This window comes from Anser brachyrhynchus, assembly GCF_964034855.1.
Source record: "Anser brachyrhynchus genome assembly, chromosome: W".
NCBI lineage: Eukaryota > Metazoa > Chordata > Aves > Anseriformes > Anatidae > Anser > Anser brachyrhynchus.
Genome location: NC_137704.1, coordinates 16,415,683 through 16,434,801, shown reverse-complemented (window position 1 = coordinate 16,434,801; position 19,119 = coordinate 16,415,683). Strand labels below are relative to the sequence as shown.

General features: G+C 45.8%; 2 protein-coding genes across 12 annotated transcripts in view; both read right to left on the bottom strand.

The window, feature by feature from the left end:
* LOC308184759 (E3 ubiquitin-protein ligase RNF38-like) overlaps nt 1-18,951 on the bottom strand; it is a 267,624-nt gene extending 248,673 nt beyond the window's left edge. For 3 of the 11 annotated variants that reach the window (XM_080572246.1, XM_080572253.1, XM_080572252.1), the window contains exons 1-2: nt 18,385-18,951; nt 18,018-18,213 (exon numbers count right to left, since the gene is read on the bottom strand). In XM_080572246.1, coding sequence (XP_080428372.1) covers nt 18,018-18,213; nt 18,385-18,528 — 340 coding nt within the window. In that variant the 5' untranslated portion in view covers nt 18,529-18,951. Of the gene's footprint in view, nt 1-15,198; nt 17,912-18,017; nt 18,214-18,384 lie in introns of those variants that run through there. The other 8 variants (XM_080572247.1, XM_080572248.1, XM_080572249.1 and 5 more) reach the window with 8 other exon arrangements.
* Nucleotides 1-19,119, bottom strand: part of LOC308184762 (vasculin-like) — a 463,870-nt gene that overhangs the window by 368,200 nt on the left and 76,551 nt on the right. The window lies entirely within an intron of this gene.

The following is a 19,119-nucleotide window of genomic DNA, read 5'->3' as shown; positions in this document are numbered from 1 at the left end:
ATGCTCTCGGGGCCCTTAAACCCACAATACCTGGGTGAGGAGAGCAGAGGAGGTCTGGTGACAGTCAATGTGGGAATAAAAATGTTGTTTTTGCACAGAGTTACATTGTTTAGAGGGAAGGAATATGGTATTGAGACATGCTTGCAGTGATAAGAAAGCTTAACAGACAACCTTGCAAAATGCAGACAACCAGAATCCTTAGAGCAATTAGGCGGAAATCATGGTGTAAGAAACATTACCACCTCAAAGAGTATAAAAGTCAAAAGAAATTTGACTTATAACAGGCCAGCAACTGAAAGCCATGTATTGTCTGTGAAGCATCGGATAGGTTGTGAACCTGGATTACCCAGTCAATGGGGAAACAGGGGACGGTCCCGGTCGTTGAGAAAAAAAAAAGTATATAAACTGTGTTATGGAACTAGTAGGCACGCTCCTGCTTGTGGGACGCCCGCCATTGCAATCGCGAATAAAAATGCTACTTCACTGAGATCCTCGCCTGAGCCTATGTTATTGGCTACAGAGTGTTTCTCACAGTAACAAGGGTCATCCAACAGTCCAGCTGGCCAGGCAAGTTCATAGTGATGGACTGGCTCATTTCTGAAGTCTGAAATATTGCAGTGCTTTACTGAAGGCTGATAATTAAGAAAATAGTTCAAAACTATGAAAGCCAAATCATATAATCTCTCTGCGTACAGAGGAAAGGTTCCCAACAATGGCATGAAGCTGTGTCAGGCAGGGGAGGTTCAGGTTGGATATTAGGAAAAGGTTCTTCACTGAGATGGTGGCTGGGCACTGGAACAGGCTCCCCAGGGAAGCGGTCACAGCACCAAGCCTGCCGGAGTTCAAGAAGCATTTGGACAATGCTCTCAGACATATGGTCTGATTTTTGGGTGGTCCTGTGTGGAGCCAGGAGTTGGACTCAATGATCCTTGTGGGTCCCTTCCAACTCAGGATATTCTATGATTCTATGAACAAAATTGTGCCAGGTGTTGGACAACTCTGCAAGAACACAGGTTATCTGTGTGGATGCAGAAGATCAGCCATAGTCTATGGCCAGGCACAGATGAAACATGCATGGGTGGCAAAGGAAATATATTGTACTCACAGCTCCTTCTACGTTGTAATGCTTATTGGCTTTTAATTAGGTATAAAATTGACTGAGGCAATTTTCAATTCTATTCTGAAAAGGTGAAATTCACCTCTTGCAGGGGGGGCAGCCCCTAATCCCACTTAAAATCAGCTTTAACCAGGGCATAAATTTCATGCTGATGTGCCAGGCAGAAATTATAGCAAGTCCCAACCCTGTCCCAATTACCACTATGCAGAATAAGCATTCAGCTCCACACAGCCTATAGCAAATGAGTGTGCATAAAGGCATATGCAAGAGGAGGTGCGCAAGGGATATACTGTGGAGTCCCTAAAAGAAAAGGATATTCATATTTCAAGAGCTGACTGAAACAGACACACCCCAGGCAGGGACTTTGTAGCAAGTGATAAATATGAAGCAAGTTATGCATGTCCCCGAGCAGCAGCTGCGCCCCCCTCTGGCCACCTCCCCCAGTTTTATTGTTCAGCATGACATCATATGGTATGGAATATCCCTTTGGCCAGTTTGGCTCAGCTGTCCTGGTGTTGTCCCCTCCTAAATTCTTGTGCACCCCCAGACTCCTTGCTGGCAGGGCAGTGTGACAAGCTGAAAATCCCTTGCCTTAGTGTAAGCACTCACTGCTCAGCAACAACTAAAACATTGGTGTGTTATGAGCATTATTCTCATCCTAAATCCAAAACACAGCGCCATACCAGCTACTAGGAAGAAAATTAACTCCATCCTAGCCGAAACCAGGACATGCAGGGAGATGCCTGGTCCAAGGTGCTGGTTCTCATGGGCAGCTCAAATGTAATTCAAAGTATACTGGACACTTTCTAAATACACCTTTCCTCGTGTAAACAATTGTTGCTATAGGATTGATGCAATATAGTGAATGATCTGCTTGCTTTAGCCATTGGCTAATCAATGGCTTGATTAGCCATTGCAAGAGGAGTTGAAATGCTTTACCACCTATAGACTGATGACAAAGGTTCCCTTTTCACACAAATCATGATTATCAAGGGCTTGAATGAAAGCCAAGAGGCAGAGGCTCAACCGAAATAAGATGGCAGTGATTCTGGGAACAGTAACCTAGGTGATAACAAGGTACAATATCAATCCCTTCAACTGAGAAAGGCCCGGGAAAACAGTGTTTTAGGAGCGAACATTTGGTAGGTACTTATTCACTCATTCTTCCTTCTACATTACATATCAAGTAAAGTAATTTCCAAAAGAAAGCTTTATCTTACATTGTCAGAGCACACACAGAAAAAGCACCACTTTAGAACAAGCACAAGGGAGTTCAACCAAAAGGCATCTCTTTAGATGCTTTTTTCTTTAAAAAAGCAACAGATAAACAAAAGCAGAAGGAAAGCAGCACCTCAACATCAGCATGTTCACATGAAGGGAGATTCACTACAAACTTTTTAAGACACTCCCCAACATTTTATATTCTTGTTTGAAGAGAGGAGAGTGTAATCAGAGTATCACTCCATGGCTTTGTCATTCTTCTCTCCTCTCTTCCAAGTAAGACATTCATCTCCTTAGAGTCACACTGAAAACATTACTAATCTTTCCTCAGTCAGGCTTCTGACCACCATGTGGTTTGGGATGGTTGCTGCCAGTAACTATTGCCAGATGACCACCTTGCTGAGGGATAGGGAAGGATGTCCAGACTTAAATCTGTGGCTCCCACCTACATCATGCACCTCGTTCAGGTTGCAGCTCTATATTTAGGTGACATCTTTCTATCTGAACACCTGACATGAAGCAGATACCATATAAGAAGACCTGATAAGTCATTTTCAAGAGCAAGAATCTTGAGGGAGAAAAAAAAAGATTTAAAAACTTTTCTCAGACAATATAAATGTGGAGAATAGTCAGACTTGTTAGTGTCACTGGTAAGCACTGGCCTTGGGCAAGGGGGAGCTGAGCAGCTTGCTTCTGCTTCTCTCTTATATAAACTTTGTAGATGGATGTCTGCAAGCTTGGTATGAGAGGCTACCGAAGGAGGGAGTCTTGCAGTGGAAGGATGGCCCTGTTTTGGCAGCAGAATAGAATCCTGAAGGCCACGGTGCCTGGAGTGAAACCTTTTCCTTGATTATTTGTAAAATGAATATTAAAGTTAATACCCCTGGATATAATAATGAGTTTAATGAAGCACATGTTAAACATATATGACTGTAGTACTCAACTCTCCACCCAAATCATGCTAAATGTCACCCTAGGGTGGGGAACAGATAAGGTTAGGATATAAAGGAAAGAGAGTTAGTGTTAGCATTAGTTAGATAAAGTGAGAGAAAAGTTAGAAAAGAGTGTGGGAGAAAGAAGATATTGGAGGCCTAGAAGAGGCAGTCGACGGGCTGTGTTTCTTCTCCTTCACCAAGACAGGGACACCTTCTTGGTAAGCTCTGCACCTTCACCTATTGGTGAGGAGTACCCGGGATAGCATTTTGCCAGCGTTACTATCATATGTTAGCACTATTGCAGTAAGCGTATTTATCAACGGCAATTCTGAATCTGTCACCTTATTAAATACTTTCAACTTTGCAAAAAAATTTAAACTTTTTTTTGCGGACAACATAAGTTAAAAATATTATGTAGGTGTGCAGGTTTCATTTTGCTTCCTCGGGGCTGTGTTGTATTTCCAGCATATGTCCGGGAAGTTAAAGTCCTCCATGAGAACAAGTGCTGGTGATTGCGCGATTTCTGCCAGCTGCTTGTAGAATGTGTCATCTATCTCTTCATCCTGCTTTGGCAGTCTATAACAGACCCCCACCAGGATGTCTGCCTTGTTGGCCATCTCCCTGATTCTTATCACCTGTGGTAAAACCACCACAGTCCTTTTTGGTGCCCAACATGGAGCTTGAATGGTAGAGATAACAGTAGATTTGATTTAAAAGCTTACAATTAACATACTTAGTTGCTAGTCAACATATTGTCTGGTTTGCTGTTAATATTTTTCTATGTGATCCTGTTTTATGCGATCCGTGCCATGTTCTCCCTTCTACTCTATATCAGGTTGGGGAGTTTGTTAAAGGCTTTGTTTTTTTTTCAGCTTCCTGTGCTATAAAGCAGTGTCCTTGAGCCTAATTTAGTATTCAGGCCCTGCATTGCTATCATTTCTGTCCTTTGGAAATGCTCTCCTCAAGAATATTAAGAACTACGCTCTTCTTTTCCTCCTCTGCAAGTCAGTTTGTGGACAATATCAGGAATCGTTCTTCCTCCTTCTTTTCCTGTGGGCTAATTACAGCAGCTTTTCCAAGGTTTTATATGTCCACAGTCATTAATACCCTGACAAAACATTTTTTCTTTAGCCTTTCAGTGACAAAGCAATTGTTGTTTTTAATACCATATAAATAAAACTTCTGACATAAAATTTCAGTCTCCCCAGCTGTCCCAAAGCACAACCCTTACGTAAAGCAGGAAGAGTACAAGAAAAGAAGCAGGCAATAGGTTTTAAATAATTTTACCCTGGAATGAAATAACCCACAGCACAAACAACATGTTTGGGTGTCTGTGATGCTACTTTAAGATAGGCGTGAAAACATGTGCATTTGTAATATCATTTCCAATATGGAAAAATAATGCAGATATAAAAGTGAAGTGCTAGGATATGGACTGAGCTAAAAAAAAGAATAATAATAATAAAAAAAAGCTATTTAACTACAAAGAAAAACTGAAGAGTTTTTAATACTGAAATCAAGTCACTTAATTAAATATGTTTGCATTGTTACTTTTAGACACAGGCCAGCTACTTGCCAAGGTGGTCAACTCTGGGTGGGCGCATTCCGCAGCTGAGTGTCAGATCGCAGCATATGGGGGGGGGGGGGGGGGCGGTGGTTCCCTGAGCCAAGGAAGCCCCAGGGGAGCCCAGAGACCCGCCAGGGGCCGGCAGCTCGCTCGAGAGCGGCTGACTTAGCGTGGACAGGGCCAGCAGTAACAGCGGCCACCCCCTACTGCCCCATAAGCAGCCCCTAGGGAGCACGAGTGACCCGGAGTGCAGCAAACAGAGCATGGTGCGGCAGTTTACGCAGGTAGGGGGCGCAGGGAGGAGCGCCCCATGGGGGAGGACCGTTCCACGGGCCGAGTGGAAGGCACCAATTACGCCAAGGACACCTTAACATCACACCCAGATCTTCACAGGCCAACGGCATGCACCTTTCCTGATCCTTACGGCAGAATGGTGGGCACTTGTCTCAGGGCAAAGGCAGCGGCACTGGCTGTATGTGGTCTGCACCGTCTACCCCAGCAGTGGTTGATGCCTCCACTCAGACAGAGCTGCCAAGGGGTGAGGCTACAGTGAAGACCTCTAACTGCTGGAAGTGCCTAGATCTTTCCCCTGGGGTAGGGACAGGTGGCAGACCTGCCTGCAAAAGGTGTGCCCAGCTGGAGGACTTCCTGCAGTAGGTGGCTGAGCTGCAGGAGGCAGTGAGAAGGCTGCGTAGGATCAGAGAGGCTGGGGTGGAGTTAGAAAGCTGGATCCTAGGACAGTCTGCAGGGACCCACAGACAGACAGCCCAAAACTCCCTCACTGACACTCACAGAAGGGAGGGGACCAATAACACTGGAGGATGGAAGCTGGCAAAGAGCAAGGTCCAGCAGGAGGGAGAGTCTTTCCTCAAAGCCTGAGGTGCCCTTACAGAACCACTTCACCCCTCTGCAGACTGAAAAGGAAAGACCCATTGCAGGGAGGGTGAAGCTAACTGAGTAAGACAGCCCAGTCTGCTTCCTGCATAATAACAACTAGTCCAACTAAGAAAAGGCGACAGGTGATAGTAGTAGGAGACTCTCTGCTGAGAGGTACAGAGGCACCCATCTGCCGACTCGATCTGCTCTGGAGGGAAGTCGGCTGTTTACCAGGGGCTTGTATCAGGGATGTTACCAAGAGACTGCCAAGCCTCATACAGCCTAAGGACTGTTATCCACTGCTACTGTTTCATGTGGGCACCAATGATGCAGCCAGGGGAAGTCTGAGGAGTGTTCAGAGGGATTACAGAGCCCTGGGAGCAGCAGTAAAGGACTTGGGAACGCAGGTAGTTTTTTCATCAGTCCTTCCGGTCAAAGGGAAGGGGTTTGAAAAGGCCAGTCGAGTCTGGCAAATCAACAGATGTTGGCAGGACTGGTGCCACAGACAGGGGTTTGGCTACTTAGACCATGGGACTTGCTTTGAGAAACCTGGTCTGCTGGGAGCTGATGGAGTCCACCTGTTAGAGAAGGGGAAGAACGTCTTCGGTCATAGGCTTGCCAAGCTGGTGAAGAGGGCTTTAAACTAGAGTTGCTGGGGGAGGGGAACCTCAGTCCATCCCGCTCCTCCTAGTTTGATGCCGGTGTCAGCAACAGATGCCCAGAGCCTGGAGAAGGGTCATGGAACAGCAGGAGAGCACCTGAAGAGCAGCACAAAGGAAGTCCAGCCATTCCAGCCAGTAAGTCAGTTTCATCAGAGGCCCAACTCAAATGTCTATATGCTAACGCATGTAGCATGGGGAATAAACAAGAGGAGTTAGAGATGTACGCATACCTGCAGGGCTATGACCTCATTGGCATTACAGAGATGTGGTGGGATGACTCCTATGACTGGAGTGTTAGGATGGAAGGATACAGGCTCTTTAGGAAGGACAGGCAGGGGAGGTGAGGAGAGGGGCATTGCCCTCTACGTCAATAAACAGCTGGAGTGCATGGAGCTCTGCCTGGGGATGGAGGAGGAGCTGACAGAGGGCTTATGGGTCAAGATTAAAGGGAGGGCAGGGACAGGGGACATTATAGTGGGAGTGTGCTACAGGCCACCTGATCAAGAAGACCAAGCAGATGAGGCCCTCTATAGACAGATAGAAGCAGCCTCACATTCACAAGCCCTGGACCTCATGGGGGATTTCAACCACCCCAGTATCTTTTGGAGGAACAGCACAGCAGGGCATAGGCAATCCAGGAGGTTCCTGGAATGCATTGATGACAACTCCCTTCTCCAGGTGACAGAGGAGCCAACGACGAGAAATGCTATGCTGGATTTCATTCTCACCAACAAGGAGGGGCTGGTGGGGAATGTGAAGCTCAAGGGCAGCCTTGGCTGCAAGTGATCATGAAATGGTGCAGTTTGGGATTCAGAGGGCAGTGAGGAGGGAGCATACAAAGCTCACAACCCTGGACTTTGGGAAAGGAGACTTTGGCCTTGGTAGAGTACCATTGGACAAAGCCCTGGAAGGAAGAGGGGCCCAAAAAAGCTGGTTAATATTCAAGGATCACCTCCTCCAAGCTCAGGAGTGATGCATCCCAACAAAGAGAAAGTCAGGCAAAAACACCAGGAGGCCTGCATGGATGAACAAGGAGCTCCTGAGCAAACTTAAACAGAAAAAGAAGGCCTACAGAGAGTGGAAGCAAGGACAGATAGCCTGGGAGGGATACAGAGACATTGTCCGAGCAGCCAGGGATCAGGTTAGGAAAGCCAAAGCCCTTTTAGAATTATATTTGGCCAGGGACATCAAGGGCAATAAGAAAGGGTTCTATAGGTACATCGATGATAAGACTAAGGAAACTGTGGGCCCTCTCTGAAAGGATACAGAAGACCTGGTCACCTGGGATATGGAGAAGACTGAGGTACTGAATGACTTTTTTGCTTCACTCTTCACCGACAAGACCTCCAGCCACATGGCCCGGGCCCCAGAAGGCAAAGGCAGGGACTGGGAGAATGAAGAACCGCCCACTGTAGGAGAAGATCAGGTTCGAGTCTGTCTAAGGAACCTGAAGGTGCGCAAGTCCATGGGACTTGATGAGATGCATCCATGGGTCCTGAGGGAACTGGCGGATGTAGTTGCTAAGCCACTATCCATCATATTTGAGAAGTCGTGGCAGTCCAGTGAAGTTCCCACTGACTGGAAGAGGGGAAACATAACCCCCATTTTCAAAAAGGGAAAAAAGGAAGACCCGGGGAACTACAAGCCAGTCAGTCTCACCTCTGTGCCTGGCAAGATCATGGAGCAGATCCTCCTGGAAATTATGTTAAGGCACATGGAAAATAAGGAGGTGAATGGTGACAGCCAACATGGCTTCACTAAGGGCAGATCGTGCCTGACAAATCTGGTGGCCTTCTACGATGGGGTTACAGCACTGGTGGATAGGGAACAGCAAGTGACATCATCTAACTGGACTTGTGCAAAGCACAAACACAGGCTGGGCAGAGAATGGACTGAGCAGCCCTGATGAAAAGGACCTGGGGGGGGTGTTGGTGGATGAGAATCTCAACATGAGCCGGCAATGTGCGCTTGCAGCCCAGAAAGCCAACTGTATCCTGGGCTGCATCAAAAGAAGCATGGCCGGCAGGTTGAGAGAGGTGATTCTCCCCCTCTGTTCTGCTCTCATGAGACCCCACCTAGAGTACTGTGTTCAGCTTTCGGGTCCCCAGCACAAGAAGGATACACAAGTATTAGAATGAGTCCAGAGGAGGGCCACAAAGATGATCAAGGGGCTGGAGTACCTCTTCTACGAAGACAGGGTGAGGGAGTTGGGGTTGTTCAGCCTGGAGGAGAGAAGGTGCCGGGGAGACCTTATAACAACCTTCCAATACCTAAAGGAGGCCTACAGGAAAGCTGAGGAGGGAACTCTTTGTCAGGGAGTGTAGTGATAGGACAAGGAGTAATGGCTTTAAACTAAAGGAGAGTAGATTTAGATTAGATGTAAGGAAGAAATTCTTTACTCTGAGGGTGGTGAGGCACTGGAACAGGTTGCCCAGAGAAGCTATGAATGCCCCATCCCTGGAAGTGTTTAAGGCCAGGTCGGATGGGGCTTTGAGTAACCTGTTCTAGTGGGAGGTGTCCCTGCCCATGGCAGGGAGTTTGGAACTAGATGATCTTTAAGGTCCCTTCCAACCAAAACCACTCTATGGTAACAACAAGACAGGGGAAGAGACAATAGCATATATGTATGTTTGTCTCTAACTGTGTGTATGCATGTGTGTCTTCCTCTGTGTGTGTGTATATGTATGCATCGGAGTGTCTCCTTCTGTGGGTGTGTGTGCATATGTCTTCCTGTGTGTGAGCATGCATCAGTGTCTACCAATGTGCAAGTGTGTGCAAGCATAAGTATCTCCCTCTGTGTGCATGTTAACATCTCCCTCTGTGTCCACGTGCATACACGCATGGGCATCTCCCTGTATGTCTATGTGTGTGCCTCTGTGCTGGGTCTGTCTGGGATGGAGTCACCTTTCCCTGCCCACACAGTGCTGTGCTCTGCACTCATAGCTGGAACAGCACTGGTATCACTCCAGTGTTGTGTCTAGTGCTGCATAGTACTGGCAACGCATCAGGACTCCCTCCAAGCCCCCAAGAGCCAGCAGGCTGGGGGTGGGCAAGTGATGGGGAGGGGACATCGCCAGGGCAGCTGACCTAAACCAACCAAAGGGATATTCCATAACACATGATGTCACACTCAGCAATAAAAAGGGGGGCTCTCGTGGGGGAGGGGGCTGTCCTCCCGAACAACCGTTACGCGTTTTGAGGCCCTGCTTCCCAGGATGTGGCCGAACATCGCTTATTGATGGGAAGTAGAGAATAACTTTTTTTTTTCTCTTTCTCTCTTTGCTTCCGTACGGCCTTGTTCTTTTTTGTTTGTTTTTTTTTTTTTTTTTTCCCCATTCACTTTCACTTTCCCTTTAATTAAATCATTCTGATCTCAAACCTCGAGCTTTTTGTGTCGTATTTTCTCCCCCTTCCTCTTTGAGGAGTGGGGAGTGAGAGAGCAGCCGTGGTGGAACTCAGCTGCCCACCTGAGTAAAACCACCACAGCCTCCCTCTGTGTGCACACATCTCCGTCTCCCTTTCTGTATGCATCTCCTTCTGCATGCATGCTGCGTGTGTACACAGCTTCCCCTCTGAGTGTGTGCATCTCCCTCTGTGGTCATGTGCATCAGCGTCCTCTGTGTGTGCATGGAGAGGGAGTTTCCCTCCACGTCTGTATGAATCTCTGTGTGCATACATCTGTCCCTCAGTGTGTATGTGTGAGCATCTCCATCTGTGTCTGTGCATGTGTCCCTCTGTGGGAGTGCATGAGAGTTTCTCCCTTCTCTGTATGTGCATGAGTGTCTCCCTCTGTGTCACCCTCTGTGTGCATGCATACACAAATGCCTCCTTCTGCATATGTGAGTACATGTTTCTCCCTTTGTATGTCCATGAGTGTTCTCCTCTCCCATTGCATGTGCATTTGTTCAGTGAATATGGAGAGAGAGCAGTAGACGTCATCTACCTCGATTTCAGCAAGGCGTTTGACATGGTCTCCCACCCCGTCCTTGCTGGCAAATTGGCAAGATATGGACTGGATAGATGGACCACAAGAAGGGTAGAAAAATGCTGTGCTGGTCCTGGCTAAGCTAATCTAAAAGCCTGCTTTTAACAGAAGGTTGGACCAGATGATCTCCACAGGTCCCTTCCAACCTAGACATTTTATGAGAGGGAGACGCACATGCACATATGTGTGCAGAGGGAAATAATCATGCATACATGCTCACTTGCTACTAACATAGCTATAGAAGCATTTCTTGCTATTCTTGACATCTCTTGCCATTTTGAGCTCCAGCTGAGCTTTTGTCTTCCTAACTGCATCTCTGCATGTCCAAGCAGTATTTCTATATTCTTCTTTGGAAGTCTGTCCCCTTTTCCATCTCTCGCATGCTTCTTTCTTGCATTTGAGCTCTCTCTCAGTAGCTCACTGTTTAACAAGACCGGTTTCTTGTTACATCTACTCCTTTTCCTGCTTGGGAGAATAGACTGCTCTTGTGTTTTGAGGAGGCTGTGTCTGAAAATCTCCCAGGATTCCTGAGCTCCTTTGGTCTCTATCACAAGAGTGACTCAGGACTGAGGAGGAAACAGGACCCAAGGGTAGATTTACAAAGTTTTACTAAAGGTTAGTCATGATCATGAGACCCCTCCCCTGCTCCACTGGGGAAATGAGAGGGAAAGAGATGCCATGCCATGCCACACCACGCCCCCCTGCCGTTAAAATTTGCAGCAGCTTATATGCAATCTGCAACAAAACTCTATGCAAATGTATGCAATCATATTGTTACAGCAATTCTAACTCTGTCAAACATCTTCTCTCATTTACATGCAAAGCAGGGCTTCTGGCATGGGACAGGTGCAGGTCTTAGGTTGGCTCCAGTCCTTTGTTTATGCCTCCCTAAGACCTTGCTCTTTTCCAAAGTTCAAGTTTTCTCTGAACACGATTTTTGGTGTTTTTGTCACATAATCGGTTTGTTGCTCCTAGTACAGACCGCAAAAGTGCTCAGGCCAGTGCTTACAGCTTTAGGCAGAGGCAAAACTTCTAGGCAGATTAGTTAACCCTTATGTTGCAGATCAGTTAACACAGACCAAGGCAGAGTGATTAACCCTTTCTTCACACCTCCAAAGCAGACTCCCATGGAATCTCTCATGACAGTTTGTCCTGGTTCCAGTTAGGACAGAGTTAATTTTTCCTCCTAGTAGCTGGTAGGGTGCTATGTTTTGGATTAGGATGAGAAGAGCGCTGATAACATGCTGATGTTTTAATTGTTGCAGAGCAGTGTTTACACCAGGCCAAGGACTTTTCGGCTTCTCGCTCTGTCCTGCCAGCGAGCAGGCTGGGGGTGCAGCAGGAGCTGGGAGGGGACAGACCCAGGACAGCTGACCCAAACTGGCCAAAGGGGTATTCCATACCATCTGACGTCATGCTAAACAATATATAGGGGTGGCTGGCCGGGGTGGGGGGCCGGCTGCTCGGGGATAGGCTGGGCATCGGTCAGCGGGTGGTGAGCAATTGCATTGTGCATCACTTGTTTCTTACACATTATTATTATTAATACTATTATCATTATCACTATTATTATTATTGTTATTATTATATTCCTGTCTTAATAAACTGTCTTTATCTCAACTCACCGGCTTCACTTTCCCGTTTCTCTCCCCCATCCCAGAGAGGGAGGGGGGAGGGTGAGCGAACGGCTGTGTGGTGTTTAGCTGCCAGCCGGGTTAAACCACAACACAGTTCCCTAAACAAGTTGAAATCAGCTCTTCTGAAGTCCAAGGTCTTTATTCTGCTGTCTTCCTCATGCCCCTCAGCATCTCAAACTCCATGATCTTATGGTCACTGCTGCCAAGGCTGCCATTGATGGTCATATCTCCAAACAAATCTTCCTTATTTGTAAGCAGTAGGTCCAGAAGAGCAGCACTCGTAGTCTGCACATCTAACAATTGCATTAGGAAATTGTCCTCAATGCATTAAAGAACTGTCTTTGAAGACCACTTGTTCACCAATGTGTTGCTTTCCCAACAAATATCAGAGTAATTGAAGTCCCCCATAATAACCAGGGCCTGCAAAACTGAGGCTTCTCTGAGTTGTCTGAAGTTGTTTTTGTGTTTATGTGTATCTCCCTGTATGCACATACATGTCTCTCATTGTGTGCATGTGCAACTCTCCGTGTTTGTGTGCACAAGTATTTCCCTGTGTGACCTGTGAGCATTTCCCTCTATGTGTATACATGCATGAGTGTCCTCCTCTGTGTGTGTGCATCTCCCTCTGTGTCTGTATATGTCTTCTGTGTATTGCTGTGTATTGTTCTCTGCTGTGCACGAGTACCCTTCTCTGTGTGTATGTACATGAGTGGCTTTGTGTGTGTGTTCACACATTGGAGGATACAGAAAAGATGAAGTCAGTTTCTTCTTGGAGGTGTGCAGCAATAGGAAGAGAGGCAATGAACACAAGTTGGAACATGGGAAATTCCAAATAAGAAAAAAAAATTAACATGAAGATGGTCAAATACTGGAACAGGTTGCCCAAAGAGGTTGTGGCATCTCCATCCTTGGAGGTGTTCAAGGCCCTGAGAAACCCAATCTAATTAATCTTGCTCTGAGCAGGAGGTTGGACTAGATGACCTCTAGAAGTCCCTTTCAACCTAAATTATTCCATGATTCTGTGAGTGTGCATTTGTCTGTACATGTAAGTACATCTCTGTGTCTATCTCTGTGGACACTGCTTGTAAAATATAGTAAGTATAGTTACCCCCAAATTTTGAAGAGGGTTTAATAATATAGTCTTGCTCTTGATATTTTACTTTTTGGCAAAAAAATTGAAAACTTGTTTTCAAGAATATGACTAACATGATTTTCAGCAACATCAAAAAAAATCAACTTCCTGATTCTACAAATAAGTGCACAACTCATTCTCTGGTAGCAAATATTTAAATGCACTAAGTAGATTTTCGCAGATCCAAAATGGTCTTTTCCCAGGGTACGGGATAGAAGAGGAATCATTTCTTCTCCCCCACTTACGCACCACCTGATTTGGTCTGTAAAATATCATAGATTTTCTTAACACTAAAATAATCACAGATCATAATACACATAATTTTATATGAGTTTGTGTCCTGGTTTCAGTTAGGATAGAGTTAATTATCCTCCTAGTAGCTGGTAGGGTGCTATGTTCTGGATTAGGATGAGAAGAGCGCTGATAACATGCTGATGTTTTAACTGTTGCAGAGCAGTGCCTACACCAAGCCAAGGACTTTTCAGCTCCTCGCTCTGTCCTGCCAGCGAGCAGGCTGGGGGTGCAGCAGGAGCTGGGAGGGGACAGACCCAGGACAGCTGACCCAAACTGGCCAAAGGGGTATTCCATCCCATCTGACGTCATGCTAAACAATATATAGGGGTGGCTGGCCGGGGTGGGGGGCCGGCTGCTTGGGGATAGGCTGGGCATCGGTCAGCGGGTGGTGAGCAATTGCATTGTGCACCACTTGTTTCGTACACATTAGTGGTAGTAGTACTATTATCATTATTATTATTATTATTATTATTATTATTTTTCTGTCTTAATAAACTGTCTGTATCTCAACTCAAAGGCCTCACTTTCCCGTTTCTCTCCCCCATCCCAGAGAGGGAGGGGGGAGGGTGAGTGAACGGCTGTGTGGTGTTTAGCTGCCAGCCGGGTTAAACCACAATAGTTTGATATTATGACTAACAGTGAACATTCATCTACTATGAGGACCCAAACACATCGTAAAACCTAACTATTTATTTAATTTTGGTACCCACAGGAGCTAAACTCTAAACAAACGGCTCCTAGTACCATAGTGGCAAACAAGCTTTTCTGACTGCAACATCATCTCTAACAGAGACTGCTCAAAAACTGAATGCTTAGCACAGGATCTGTGTTAATGAAGACCAAAACTTTGGGACAACTCCCTCAAAGCTCCATCCCTTTTCAGATGACATACGAGAAATAAAGTGAATTCTTCTAATCCAATGGCAATATCTTGGTACACAGTTACCAGGACTGTGATGGAACTGTGCAAGTGATAAAGGTTCTATTTCTTTACTATACCTAAGGATTTCCAAGTCACAGGCAATGTAAAATCTTTTCTTTCACAGTGATACACTACATAAATTTTATTATGAGATTATCAGAAATGTGGGAGAGCTGGGAGAGGATTTGAGATCAGACTTCAACCTGAGCTGTTCAACTACACCAAGAACGTCCAATTTCTAAACAGCAGAATTGAAAGGAAGCTTTGTCAAATAAAACTTCCCTTCCTGAGATCATTTACATCTGGAGAAGATTTTATTATTGAGAGAGGGAGTTAGGAGAATCTAATCAAGTAGAGATAGAGTGCTAACGGCATTAAACTAGGATGCTACTTAGTGTCTTTGCTAACTATGGTGCTTGTGCAAATTAACTAAAGCAAGAAGCCTTGGGCCCCTTACCAAAGTCAGTCTCCTAATAAGATTGTGAACATATCTTAAGAAACCGGTAGAAACTGGTCCTGCAGATGGACAAGAGCCAAGGAGCAACTAAGTCTGCACAAAGCGGTCAACTAGCGGTGATGAGGAAGAGTCATCAATCTTCATCCCCATGACCCCCGACGACCACCACCAGAATACACTGCGCAAGCGCAGATGGGAGGAGTTTATGGAAATGACTCCTTGGAACTAATTTTAATACGAAGTGGGGACAAGTTATGAATATGTATAGGCGTATTGTGAAACTTCATGCATATGTAACTATTTACTGCATATAACCAAGGCAAGTTGCCGCGTCAGTTGTGCACGACTTTAGTGGGACTACCCCCCGTGCTGCTCAGCGCTGAATAAACATACCTACTTTACAATCTTACTGATTGTGGAGTCCGTTTTCCGCAAGTCATTATCTGCTAAGTATCATCTTTTGTGAAAAGCCTGCATAACTGGGGAAGAAAGAGAGCTATATAAGAAGTGGTCTCCAATGTGCGCACATGCACACACAAATACATGAATGTATTTCTGCAATATATAAAACAGGTCAAAAGTAAAAATTAAAATTCTTTCTAAATTTTTACATGGTATTCCTTTAAAACATTCCCAACCACAAATTCCAAAAGAAAGCAGCAAACCCTGTTGTGTATAAAATATATTTCATTTTAGATTAAGATTGCTAACAGTGTAAACATCCATACTACAGACTTCCATAAGTCATCTAAGTAACTCCCCAAGACATGAGTAGCTAAAAATATACTCTAGGAAAGGACTAAGTAGGTAGTCTATTTTTCCATGCTCTAATCCCAAAGAATGACCTCTCGTTGCTCGCTGTTTTCCCTGCACCAATACATAATTACTGACTTCATATATATAATAGCTATATTATATAGTTATTATATATAGATATATATGTATACATATATAATAGATCTTATTGTCATATCTCTGTTTATAACCACAACCCTGTGGCCAGTTCTCATTCTGCCATTCTGCCAAGGATCCCTAAAAGAACCCACCTGTCCTCCATAGTGACGGGTGACAGAGCCCAATCCTGAAACCACAGTTGTTTAAAATTTAATAATGTGGGCAATCCCAATGCAGTCTAGAAGAGAACTCCCATATTTAAAAATAAATCCACAAACTTGTGTCTTGAAAACATCATAGCTCCAAAATAGAAGTGAATTGAGTGGTCAAAAGCTGTTCCTCGGAGGGATATCTGTTGTGTAACCATTTTTAAGAGGAAATGGACCTGACATTTAAAAAGTCAGGTGTCAAATGGCCAATATACAGAAATGATTAGGAAGAAAGATAGGGTCTCTGTAAGATGATGTTTTCCCAGCATTTTGGAGCTACCAACATAAACAAGAATTTAAGAAGCCGTATCAGTCTTAATAATAGTTTCAAAGGACACTGACTCTGTGGGAAAAATGTAGTCAGCCAGCCAGAGGCTGCTTTAGATTTACATATGCATGTAATTTCAGAACTGAAAGCCACTCCTGAAGGACTTCAAGTTTCCCCACAAAATAATTCTAAATAATACATATTCTAATAAATATTCTAAAATTCAAGCACTTGGTGCTTCAAGCACAAAAGCATGTCAGTTCACTTTCCAATACCAATAAAGCCAAAGGACAATAAGAACGCAAGTAGTCAGTTACTCATTAAGGAAATTAAAGAAATTTATGCTATCAACTACATTTACCAACAGATTAGCTGTATTAGAGGGCTTTCTTTACCAAAGAGATCAGAGCTAACCATAGACAATCACTGAATCTCACATAATATTTTGAAGAATCAGCTAATCAAAATAGGTGATTATCCCACTATATTTAGCACTGGTGCAACCTCACCTTGAATATTGTGTGCACTTATGGGCTCCACAATATAAAAAGGATGTTAAGTTATTTGAAAGCATCCAGGGGAGGGCAACAAAGCTGGTAAAAGGGCTGGAAAACATGTCCTATGAGGAGAAGCTGAGGACACGGGTTGTCTAGTCTGGAGAAAAGAAGGCTCAGAGGCGACCTCATTGCTCTCTACAACTTCCTGAACAGGGGAAGTGGAGAGGGAGGTGCCAGTCTCTTCACCCTGGTGATGATCTCTGAAGGTCCCTTCCAACTGAACTATTCTATAAACAGAGTAACTACAATCAGTTACACAACTCTGGTATCATTCAGAACGCAACAGAAGTTTATATCATAGTACAGACGTTTAAATGCACATTAAAATAAATTCTATTGTCAAATTAAAAAAAACACAACAAAACAAATACAAACAACAGGAAATATGAAGACAGCACAGATACTATATTAGCAACGATTATACAAGAACAAATGTGCCCTATCAAATTTAATTACAGCATCTCTTCTCTAACAGCATAATTTATAATGCCATATCTGATGCTAAGAAAAAAAAAAGGTATATCTGAAAGGTCTCAAATAATGGAATAATTTTAAATGCTTCTATCCTAACACCCAGCTCAGGCTCTGTGGCAGGATCCATGCACCCCTTTGAGTGACCTGGAGCAAGACAGTTCAGAAACTTTCTCCAGCAGTACAGTCCACTCAACGATTCCAACACCAGAAATACGAGGAGAAAATACAGAAAAGGAAATGGCTCCTCAACACTCCTGGAGACTCCAGAGACCCTCGGTCTTGGTAATCCTCTTTCTCTTTTCCCCGACATACTCCAAAGCTTCAGCTGTTTGCTAGGAGGTACAAAACTTGAACAAGATCCCCAACAAGTTTACTTGTTTTGGTATGACCCGTGCAGTTTTTACTCGGTCCCTTTTCTGGGGGCCTCAAAATCTCCCCCATGTGCGCTGCTGCTCCCATGTCACCCCCGGGGACTCAGCACCCTCGGGGCCGTGGGGCAACCACTCAATAAGGTCACAAGCACTGAGGGCAGAGACACCCCAAAGGAGATGGAGAGCAATATCACGACTCTGGTCTCTCCCCCCTTCCCTGCATGTTTTACCACCTGGTGTCCAGACACCCGTCGTGTCTCCCATGGGGACACATACCCGGCGGGACGGGCACAACTCCACTGAAGTGTTGCGGAGGGTGTCAACTTCTGGGACCTTTGGGGGAGAAGATGAACAAAGGGGTAGTCCTTGGGAGAGGGGGTGGAGAGAAAATATCCCTCTCCGCCCCAAAATACTTCCCCGCCTCATACGTACCACTTACCTGACACAGGGGCTCTGTTGCCCGGGGCAGCGATGTGGCCGCCTCTACCCTGGCTCTGAGTTCCTTGCTCCGGGAGGCTCGGCCTGTGTAGGAGTGGCGGCGGCTGCTGGCAGAGGGTGGGGGGAGGAGGCTGTTGTAAATGAGCGGCGCCCCCGTTCATGTTGAAGCTGAGGAAGCTGGAGTGGATCGGGGGAGACTACAGGAGAAGAAAGGGAGCTTGGGGGGGGGCGACGGCTGCGGCAGCGATGGGGGAGGGGGAGAAGGAAAAGAAGGCGGCAGGCGACAGCGCAGGAGGAGGGAGAGGAGATACGGCGGAAGGAGCCACCAGTATTCTGGTGAGCCCGACTCCTCTATCCGCCTCTCCCACCTGGCGAAGGGGACCCGATCGATCTTCAATGCCGTCCTCCCCGGACTTTGCGGATTCCCGATCGTGGTTCTGCAAGCAGGCGGAAGGAAAGAGGCGGGAGTCGGCCTGCACCGCGGAAGATTCTGAGTTGGTGGCGATCGGCATCACTTCCCCCTTCCCGCCCGCCCCCAATCATTTGGCGGCAGCCGGGGTCCCTGCCGCCCGGACAGCGCACGAGAGGTGGCAAGCACGGCAACAAACTCCCTTTTGGTCTCCCCTTCCCTGCGAAAGAGCAGCAGTGGGACAAGGGGGCTGCCACCATTCGTTGTCCAAGCAAGGTGTCCCCCTCGTAAGAGGTGGCAAGGTCTACTTTATCAGTCTTGGCCCTGACTGGAAGGGGGGGGACGATTCCTAGCGGGTGCCTGTTCATGTATTAGGTCTGTCTTTGTGCATGTGCACGCCTTCCCCTCTCCCTGTATAGGGCAGGGGCAAGTCCTCTATCCCCTAATGTGAGAAATAAAGTTGTGTTTTTGCAGTGGAAAATTCCACTAACCTTGCCTATTCAAAAGTGATGGTGCAGGCATAACAGTGGGGAGTAAGTTAAGCAGATAAGGGGACAGTGGAAGGTCCAATGTCCCAAAATAAAGAGGATAGCTAAGAAAAACAAGACAAGCAGTGCAAAATCAGTAAAAACAAAAAATCACAGGCCCTCCTGAGAGAGGGAGTTAGGAGAATCTTATCAAGTAGAGATAGAAT